At 41.4% G+C, this 11,098-nt stretch overlaps 1 protein-coding gene across 1 annotated transcript in view; it reads left to right on the forward strand.

The window, feature by feature from the left end:
• RUNDC3B (RUN domain containing 3B) overlaps positions 1-11,098 on the forward strand; it is a 174,470-nt gene that overhangs the window by 3,943 nt on the left and 159,429 nt on the right. Inside the window, exon 2 of the mRNA XM_034760380.1 lies at positions 7,081-7,196. Within this exon, the coding sequence (XP_034616271.1) occupies positions 7,081-7,196 (116 nt within the window). The remainder of the gene's footprint in view (positions 1-7,080; positions 7,197-11,098) is intronic.

Genomic DNA, 11,098 nt, shown 5'->3' on the forward strand with positions numbered 1-11,098 from the left:
TCAATGCAGACAAACATCAGCAGTGAACCACCCTTGGATCCGAAGTCCACATTTCAACACAGAACCATCTTTCACTCAAGGTGAACCACCTTTCAAGACCATGGAGTTTAAGGTAAATGGCATTGGTGTAGAGCCTCAACTATAAGTGATAAGGTGCATGAATTCCAATTTCTTGTGAAAATGTTGTCTCGAGATACTGTTGCATTTCCACACATTGGTGCAAGTAGCTTTGATGCTTCAGAGCTCAAGACTGGTGACTCTTGAGCAGAATTGCATCACAAAGCTAAAACTCCATGTACAGGAGTTGATGTAACAATGCTTCTTCACAGAATTAATACTGTCGCATGTACGGCAAGTGACAGTGGGCAAGTACTGCTCCATAGTGCTTGTGTTTCCAAGGTGAGATCTGTTCTGTGACTGTTATTAAATAGAATAGAGACACAAGTGGCTGAGGTAATGAGACCTGGAAAAGAGCTCTATAGCTCGAAGTCTTCTCTCTCACCAATAGAAGTTGGTCCTCCACCTTGACTCTCTAATACCCTGGGACTGACATGGCTACAACAACGCTGCATATGTTAAATAGAATAATCATTGTTTGTCAAGCCTCCTTACTAGGTGCCATCAATTCTAGCTGCTTCAATCCTGATAGTCAAGGTATTGAACTTTTGATACATTATCTTGGCTCAGAGCTGCCTCACAAAGCTGGACCCCTTCCCCCAATACTCAGAAGCCTTGAAGTGAGGATCATAACTCAAACCCTGTTTGTCCAGTATAGACAGAGTTGTCCCATAAACAATTAAGCCATCTGTGCTTTTCAGCCTGAGATAAGTAGCTTTGATGCAGGACTTCCTCAGTTGGCTGTTAGTAGCCAAGACATTACTCTATTCCCATTTGTACTATGTGAATCAGAAATATTGAAACTTGGTAACATTGATCCTGAGTTACCTTTATGGTAAATCAAGTTTCATGGCTTACGGAATCTCAACTTGTCACCTCTCGGTATAAAGTCAAAATACTGATGTAATGGGAACCTGGCAGTGTTTAGTGTGGCTTCAGATCACTTAAGAACAGAGGAAAATTTCCACAGTATGTATGTATGTACTAGTTACCTGACTTCTTCTTTTTTTTTTTTTTTTTTTTCCTGGCCTTTTGAAAGGTGATAGTGAAGAAGAATAATTGTGATGTTTTTGCTGCTACACTGTTATAAACATGTCTAGCAGCGTCCTTCTGTGTTTTTTAAAATAATCTCTAAACTTGGAATCCTCTCTTGTTGAGACATTATTAACTTAAGCCTCTTGGCCTGGATATATCCCAAATAAGGTTCATGAGCTCTGTTGCAATTGACTTAAGAAATTTGGGAGAAATTCCTTTTCATCCTGCTGCAAGGATAGAAGAGGTTGCAAGGAAAAGATGGTGACAATCTTCCAGGTCTCCTTCTGGCTTAAACATCTTAATAAGGACTCAGAAGGTCGTCTTCAGGTTGGAAAATGCAACCACATCTACAGCTATTTATTGCTGGTCCAGTCCATGACTACCCTGAAGGAAGACAATGATGTCTCCAAAGGTTGAAATCGTAGGACACTAGAAGAGCTGTACAGAAGGTGTTTGGGAACCTTGTCTTGCTTAAAGAACATTGTGTGCAGCTAGGGACTGTTGCAGTGGTGTTATAGCTATGCCATGTTTGGAATACTTTTTTCCTTAATACTGACCTTTTTCTGTGAGATTACAGCCATTTGAATTGTCTGCTGGTTGGCTAGTGGTATAAACTACTAAGAACACTCTCCTCTGCATTGCACTGTGAAAATTGCTGCAGGCCCAATAAAGTGGTAATCTAGCCTAGGCCACTGTAGCATGCACAGAGGAACCCAGAGAAGAGAAATTCAGGCTTAGCTTTCCTGCAGATTCTAGCTATTGATGGTGATCTGGCTCAATTAGTCTGGTGGCATGGGCTATCTGTGTTGCTCAGGAAATCCAGTGGAAGGTGTGGGAAGCTGGTCCACTGCTCAGGCTAATCGTTTGAGCAAGATGACTCTGGTGTCTTGCTGAGGAAATCCAATAGAATACAAGGTGAAAGGATGAATTTGAAATAGGAATCTCTTCCCTGTTTTTTTTCCTAGCAGAAATGTAGATTTCAGCGACTAGGATCCTTTGGTTGCCCTTGAAGGAGGGTCAACAGATTGTTTTCTGAAAACCAAGTTTATTTCAAGTTCCCAGCAATTTGCCTAACAAAATTCTCAAACTATAAAGTCCTATTTTGGAGAATACTGAGTCTATATCAATCCGTGAGATCTGCTTTAGACTAAACTGGAGTCAGATGATCAGATTCTCACCCCCCCACCCTGGTCCCTGTAGGGTGAGTTGAGGGATTGAGGTGGCATAAAACAGCTCTAGAAACTTCAGATGAGACTGGGGGTGTCAGGGGTGAGGATGGAGATGTGAGGGATATAAAATTGCCTTGGGGCAGTGTAAAATTTATAATTCATAATTTCCTTTTTGGTTTTGTAAATTAGTATTGTAATTGCTTGTGTCCTGGTGGTGTCTACAGTCCCCAACAAATGTTATTGGCTCTATTGTGCTAGGCATGATACAGTCTCTTTCCTGAGAAGAACAAGTTGGAGAAAGGATGTCTCTCTTAAATATTCAACATCTCTGCCCTTTCAACTGATCTGTAAGAATTCACCATCAACGTGTTTGAGACTGCCAAAAGGACCTTTAGGAAAACCACACTTGATATTCCAGATCAATGTTCTGGCAAACATAACACAAGATGCAGTGTTAGTTGGTGCCAGCTACACACCACCAAATCACACTAGGGAACAGGATGACTCCAGCTTAAATGACTAACTCTACTGTGTAGGGAAAAAAGCTGCATGATTATGGGGGACTTCAATTTGAGTGACATATGTTGGAGGTCTCGTTGCAAATACTAAAACATCCTTGGAATTTCCAAACATTAGAGATGACTGTTTCATAACTCAAAAAGTGTTGCAGCCAACAAGAGGGAATTCTTTTAGACCCTTTCTTAACAGATAAAGAGAAACTGATCACGGAACGAAAAATTAAAGGTTGCTTAAGTACAAGTGGTCATGACTTCGTCACATTTATAATGTGCAAGCACAATCAAGTCCAGATCAGTAATATACTTGGTGCTGTATTAGGGCCAGTTTCACAAAGCAGAAAACAATTAAGCCAAATCAGCTGGGAGGAAGAACTTAATCAGAAAAATGTGAATTATAATTGGTAATCCTTTGAAGAACACCTTATTAGATGGCCAAAAAGCCACAATCTAGGAAGAATGTTGTGCTGGTTTAAAAACAGACCTGGTTTGGAGGGGAAGTGAACACAGCTATAATAAATACATAAATTTAAATTACATAAAAACAAATTAGGGGGTAGAGGGGAAATTGATAATAATGAATGTAACTCAGAAGTTAGGAATTGTAGAAAACTGATAAGGGAAGAAAAAGGACACAATGCAAAATCTATGGCCAGCAGTGTTAAGGACAATAAGAAGGTGTGGGGTGGCTTTAATATATTGGGAACAAAAGGAATCCTGACAATGGTATTGGTCCATTACTAGATGGAAATGATAGAATTATCAATGAAAAGGCAGAAGTGTTCAATAAACATTCATGTCCTGTCTCTGGGGGGGGGGGGGGAAAACAGGTGATACAGTCGCATCATATGAGGTTGATAACTTTTTTCCCCTTCCACTAGTATTTTTGGATGCTAAACAAAAGCTACTAAAGTTAGACGTTTTTAAAGCAGCAGGTCCAGATAATTTGCATCCAGGAGTTTTAAAAGAGCTGGCTGTGGAGCTCACTAGACCATTAATGTTGATTTTCAATAAGTTTTGGTGCACTGGGGAAGTTCCAGGAGACTGGAGAAAAGCTAATGTTGTACCAATTTTTAAAAAGGGTAAACAGGATGACCCAGGTAACTATAGGCCTGTCAGCCTGACATCAGTCCCGGGCAAGATAATGGAACAGCTGATGTGGGACTCGATTAATAAAGATTTAAAGGAGGGTAATGTAATTAATGCAAATTGACATGGGGTTGTTGAAAATAGATCCTGTCAAACTTATAATAGTGTCAAGTTTGGGTGATAAATGTAATAGAAGTCTATTGGGTGCCTGACTTGGTACAATACAACATTTTGATAATTTATATCATTCTATTTTTTTAACGTGGCACACATTCAATGGATTAAAAATTGGCTAACTGATAGGTCTCGAAATGTAATTGTAAATAGGGAATTGTGATCAAGTGGGTGTCTTTTCCAGTGGAGTCCATCAATAATCAGTTCTTTGCCCTAAACTATTTAACATTTTTTTTTATCCATGATCTAGGGGAAAAAACATTAAATCATTGTTAAAGTTTGAAGATGACACAGAAATTGGGGGAGTGGTGAATAAAGAAGAGGACAAGTCACTGATTCAGAGCGATCTGGATCGCTTGGTAAACTGGGCGCAAGCAAACAGCATGCATTTTAATATGGTTAAATGTAAATGTTAGGGCTGTCAATCGCAGTTAACTCAGGTGATTAAGTAAAAAAAAATTAATTGCGATTAATTGCAGTTTTAATCGTACTGTTAAACAGTAGATTACCAATTGAAATTTATTAAATATTTTGGATGTTTTTCTACATTTTCATATATTGTATTCTGTGTTGTAATTGAAATCAAAGTGTATATTTGTGATTACAAATATTTGCACTTTAAAAATAATAAAAGAAATAGTATTTTTAGTTCACCTCGTACAAGCACTGTAATATAATCTTTGTCGTGAAAGTGAAGCTTACAAATGTAGATTTTTTTTTATTTTTGTTTTGTTTTTGAGTGCAGTTATGTAAACAATCTAAACTTTTAGAGCCTACAAGTCCACTCAGTTCTACTGCTTGTTCAGCCAAGCACTAAGACAAATACGTTTGTTTACATTTACAGGAGATAATGCTACCCTCTTCTTATGTCACTAAAAGTGAGAACAGTCATTTGCATGGCTCTTTTGTAGCTGGCATTGCAAGGTAAGTACTTCAGTGCAAAATATTGGTATGCTCTTTCATGCTTCAGCCACCGTTCCAGAGGATATGCTTCCATGCTGATGATGCTTGTTACTTAATGCATTAATTAAGTTTGACTGATCTCATTGGGGGAGAATTGTATGTCCCCCTGCTCTCTTACCCTCATTCTGCCATATATTTCATGTTATAGCAGTCTCAGATGATGACCCAGCACATGTTCTTCATTTTAAGAACATTTTCACTGCAGATTTGACAAAACGCAAAGAAGGCACCAATGTGAGATTTCTAAAGATAGCTACAGCACTCCACCCAACATTTAAGAATCTGAAGTGCCTTCCAAAATCTGAGAGCGACAAGGTGTGGAGCATGCTTTCAGAAGTCTTAAAAGAGCAACACACCGATGTGGAAACTAAAGAACCCAAACCACCAAAGAAGAAAATCAACCTTCTGCTAGTGGCATCCGACTCAAATAATGAAAATGAACCTGCATCTGTCCGCACTACTTTGGATTGTTATCGAGCAGAACCAGTCATCAGCATGGTTGCATGTCCTCTGGAATGGTGGTTGAAGCATCAAGGGACATATGAATCTTTAGCGCATCTGGCACGTACATATCTTGCGATTCCAGCTACAACAGTGCCATGAGAACACCTGTTCTCACTTTCAGGTGACATTGTAAACAGGAAGCAGGCAGCATTATCTCCTGCAAATGTAAACAAACTTATTTGTCTTAGCGCTTGGCTGAACAAGAAGTAGGACTGAGTGGACTTGCAGGCTCTAAAAGTTTACATTGTTTTATTTTTAAATGCAGTTTTTTTGTACCTAATTCTATATTTGTAAGTTCAGCTTTCACGATAAAGAGATTGCACTACTGTACTTGTATTAGGTGAATTGAAAAATACGATTTGTTTTTTTACAATGCAAATGCTTGTAATCAAAAATAAAGTGAGCACTGTACACTTTGTATTGTGTTGTACTTGAAATCAATATATTTGAAAACGTAGAAAACATCCAAAAATATTTAAATAAATGGTATTCAATTATTGTTTAACAGTGCGATAAATCACAATTATTTTTTTTGCTTGACAGCCCTAGTAAATGTATACATCTGTGAACAAAGAATGTAGGCCATGCTTACCTCATGGGGTCTCTATCTTGGGAGGCCATTAATCTGAAAAAGATTGGGGGGGGGCGGTTATGGTAGATAATCAGCTGATTATCTCAGTATGCTGCTGCGGCCAAAAAAGCTTAATGCGATCGGATGCGTAAAAGGGAGAATCTTGAGTAGGAGTAGAGATGTTATTCTACCTCTGCATTTGGCACTTGTATGATTGCTGCTGGAATACAGTGTCCAGTTCTGGTGTCTCCACAATTCAAGAATGATGTTGATGATAAATTGGAGTGTTCAAAGGAGCCATGAGAATGATTAAAGAATTAGAAATGGCCTCAAAGCTCCATCTATTTATCTTAACAAAGAGAAGGTTAATGGGCAACTTGATTACAATGTATAGGTATCTACATGGCAAATGAATATGTAATAATTCTTCAGTCTAGCAAAGAAATACATAATATGATCCATTAGACTTGGATGTTGAATCTAGACATAAATTTACACCTTATTTCCATTTTCAGTTTAACAATGAGGATAATTAACCATTGGGATAATTTACCAAGGGTTATTGTGGATTCTCCCTTACTGACAACTTTTAAATCATCATTGCATTTTTTTTCCTAAAAGATTTGCTCTGGGGTTATTTTGGGCAAGTTCTATGCCCTGTGTTTATACAAGAGGTCAGACTAGTTGATCACACTGGTCCCTTCTGGCCTTGGAATCTGTGAATCTATTAAAGCTTTAAGTGTAAGACTAGTGGTGATGATGATGATTTACAATATTTTCTAGGTTACTTCTTGTTGTACTTTAGGTAAATGAGAACCATACATGTTATAACTTGAACATCTTGATCACTTCCAGTTTGTATTTTATTTAAAAAAAAATTGTGCTAGCTGGTATAGTTTTGTTTCTCTATCTATAAAATTGGTATCCCATTCTTCTCTTCTAGGTTCTCTGTGAAGACTCTGATTGATCGTTCCTGTTTTGAGACTATAGATGATTCTTCCCCTGAATTTAATAATTTTGCAGCCATTTTGGAACAGATTTTAAGCCATCGTCTGAAAGGTACATTAATAATTCTCTATTTTCTAGTTGTTATACCCTTTGTTTTCGATTTTAAAAAAAAATGGAGTGTGCACTAGGCTCAGTGAATACACCTCTACCCCGATATAATGTGACCCGATATAACACTAATTCAGATATAACGCGGTAAAGCAGTGCTCGGGCGGGGGGCGCTCCTGGCGGATCAGAGCAAGTTCAATATAACGTGGTTTCACCTATAACGCAGTAAGAGTTTTTTTGGCTACCAAGGATAGCATTCTATCGGGATAGAGGTGTATATGCTCAAAGTTTAAATGGAAACCAAGTGTTTTTTACATTGAGTTTTGCTGATGTAAAACTGAAGTATAGTTACATTTCTATCAATGTCAGATTGCTAGTAATCACATCATGTCAGAGTGTCAGAAGATATGGCAGCTGCTACACGCAACCAGATCAGGAGAACTAACACTAGAAGTCTTTCTGTGAAGTGTGTGGGCAAAAAGATTTTCAGTTTGTTTTGAATGTTTGTGTCCATCAGTAGAATCCAAGTCTTGAATGTCCTTGGCTAGTCTCATGTCTAATGAACATCCCAAAAGTTATCCTACAGAGCTGCAATTTCCATGTGGAAAATCCCTGTTCTAAATAGATAATGAAACTTTGAACTATTCAATATTTGCCTTCCATGCAGTGGTCATGTGATTGTGATTGGATGTATAAACCCACACTGGGACAGGGGGGTTTCAGGAGCAGTTCTGGGCCCAGGAGATTCTGCTTCTCTGCACCTGCAGAGTCTTCTCTAGCTGGTGGAGAAGCTTTTTAAAAGGGAGCCAGACAGCTCGAAAGGGGGACAGACAGAATAGGAAAACAGATCTATCCTGAGAACTCTTGAGCAAGGGCACAAATAAATCCTATTGCAAGGGAAGGGTTCGTAAGAGAAGGAGCAGGAGAAGGTCCAGGGTGGAGACTAAAGTGAGAGGTAGCTGCGAACTTTCTCTTTTGGGCTTGGGGCTGAGTCTTGTGCCAGGAGCCTGACTATAGCTGGGTTGATCAGGGACTGTTGCTTGCATGAAACCTTGGATAGAGGGAGAGTGTGACTGACCCTGAGTGGGGTGCAGCCCAGGAACTTGGATCAGTGTGCAGCTGGGGCTAGTGTGCAAGAAATGGGGCTACTAGCTGAGCTGACCTGGACTGAACATTCAGTTGTTTTTGTTATTTTCTATTGGACTTTAAGGGAAATACTTTGAGGCCTTGTGAGAAGAAAATGGTAGGAAGTGGCCTAGGAAGGCAGCCCCAAAGCACTCCAGAGTGTTTGCTATTATTGCCTCTTGTAGGGCCTTGGATTGGCATCTGGTGGAGGTGGAGGGCCTGGGCTCTCCTACCAATCACTCTTTCCAGGGAAGGGGCATAAACCTCTCTTCCTTCTCCCCTACCCCTCCTTGGAGAAGAAGAAGATAGACTGTAAGCACTCCTGCAGTTGTTTATAACAAGGATGTATTGAATAAATGTAAAAGGACCTGTGGAAGTATTGAGTTGTCTGTCTACAAAAGACACACCATATTTTTTCAGAAGGGAAATAAGTGTTTATGCTATCTGAAGGACAGTAGAATCTTTCTGCAGGTAAAGAAAGGGTTTCTGGTTCTCATAAAATGAATCAGGACTACGAGTCCAGCTCAGGGTTGCCAGGCATCTGGTTTTCGACTGGAATGCCCGGTCGCTCCCGGAAGTGGCCGGCATGTCTGACTCCTAGGCACAGGGGTGGCTATGAGGGCTCTGCACATTCCCCTTGCCCTGAGCGTCGGCCCTGCAGCAGGGGTAGTTCCTGTGGGACAGGGCAGCACTCAGAGCTGCCTTGCCATGCCTCCGCCTAGGAGCCGCAGGGACAAACCTCAGGCAGCTGCGGTAAGTGCTGCCCAGAGCGTGCATCCCCTCCCACACCCCAACACACTGCTCCAGCCCTGAGCCCCCTCCCACACCTAAACTCCCTCCCAGAGCCCACACTCCGCATCCCCTCCTGCGCCCTAACCCCCTGTCCCAGCCCAGTGAAAGTGAGTGAAGGTGGGGGAGAGCGAGCAATGGCGGGGTGTGTGTGCATGTGCGTGGACTGAGTGGGGGTGGGGCCTTGGAGAAGGGGTGGGGTGGGGCTTTGGGGCAGGGTAAGGGTGTTTGGTTTTGTGCGATTAGAAAGTTGGCAACCCTAGTCAAGCCATCTGTGCAGTGGTGACTTCTTGAGACAAACTGTTTCCTAGTAGGAATCGGAACTACCAGTTTGTGCTATGAGCAGGTTAAGTTCATGTTTTCAAAGCGTAAACAGTGCTTTTCGATGAATATTATTGGAAAAAATGTTGGTCTGAGTCATGATATGCCTGAAAGTGCAATTCTACTCTGAAAAAGAACTTTAAAATGCCATTTTGGGTGTTTCTCAGTTCTTTCTCAATGATTTATAAACTGAGCATATTTGATACGTAAAACAACACTCTTACACCTTCCAACTCTGTAAGCACTGAACAGTTCTTGGTCATTCCCTGGAGGTGAGGAGGGTGGCCCTGTCTGGGGAGCCCCCTTTTACCTGCTGCTCTTTACAGTAAAGTGGTCATCATGGGGTTAACTGCATTACAGTTATTGCAGAATATTAAGGGATGGAGCCATCCTCTACCCCTCCCTCCTTCCTGTGTTGTCAGTGAGAGTACCCCCTCTCATGCCCTCTCCCAAACACTTGGTTGTGATGCTGTTGAATAAAAAAGCAAGTTCCCAGCCTGCAGTCCTTTGAGTGGTGGTGTTTTTGTTGCACTGAGCAGTTCCATTACAAACCCTCCAGTACAGCAGTCTTTGCTTTGTCTGTTTCTGGGTAGAGTAGTTGGCGTCTCTGGCTGGCTTGTCTTTTCAGTTTTCCCAGAAGCCCACATGATGGTGGTGAAATAACATTTTCAATTACATGAATTTACTTAATATTTCAAAATATTTTATTGCTGACTGCAACTTCAAAATTTGTTATTGTTCAGTAATGGTTTTCTACTAGTTTTTTAAAATTGTGACCTGTATAAGAATTGGATTTCTAGGTGGTCAAGATACAGTGATAGAAATTCTACATGTATACAGCACATCCAGGTGAAATGATAATACTCTGAACCAGTGAATTTCATATTCCGTCTAATAAGTAAGTGTACTAAGTTAATAATAAGCTGCTTATTCACCTTTTTTCCTGTGAAGTTATCTTGCTGTCACTGTGTATCAGTCAGTCATGACTTTTATAATTGGGTGGCGGTGCACTAAAAATGAATGTCTAATCTAGTGATGAATGTTTAAGTGCAATTTTAGTTTTGAAGGTATCATTTTTAGTCTGATTTGAAGTAAGAGGGAAATTAGCAGTTGTCTTAAAAGTGGGCAGGTTCCTGCTTCCACCAGTTGCTTTTCTTAAGCACGCCAAGATAACCACTCCCAGAGGATTCTTGGTGGTTCTATGGAACATGAAGGCACAGCTCCCTTTTGCTCCTGAGCAGTCCTGAACAATCTGGCTCCACCTGGCCCTCTACCACCCATCTACTCTCAGACCTCCTAAATGCCATCAGACACAACTATTAGGGTTACCATATTTAAAAAATAAAAAAAGAGGACACTCCACGGGCCCTGGCCCCGCCCCTTTCCCACGCCCATCCCCGCCCCAACTCCACCCCTACTCCGCCCATTCCCCCAAAGTCCCCGCCCTAACTCCCCTTCCTCCCTCCCAGCCACGCGAAAAGGGCTGCCCAAGCGCTACCGGCTTCACGGTTTGCCGGGCAGCCGCCAGACCCTGCGCCCCCGGCCGGCACTTCCCCAGCACAGCTGGGGGCGCAGGGTCTGGAGGCTGCCGGGCAAACCCGTGAAGCCGGTAGCGCTCGGGCTTTGGGCAGCCCCTATGCCTCCGGACCCTGTGCCCCCGGCCGGGCACT

Source organism: Trachemys scripta, chromosome 2, assembly GCF_013100865.1.
Source record: "Trachemys scripta elegans isolate TJP31775 chromosome 2, CAS_Tse_1.0, whole genome shotgun sequence".
NCBI lineage: Eukaryota > Metazoa > Chordata > Testudines > Emydidae > Trachemys > Trachemys scripta.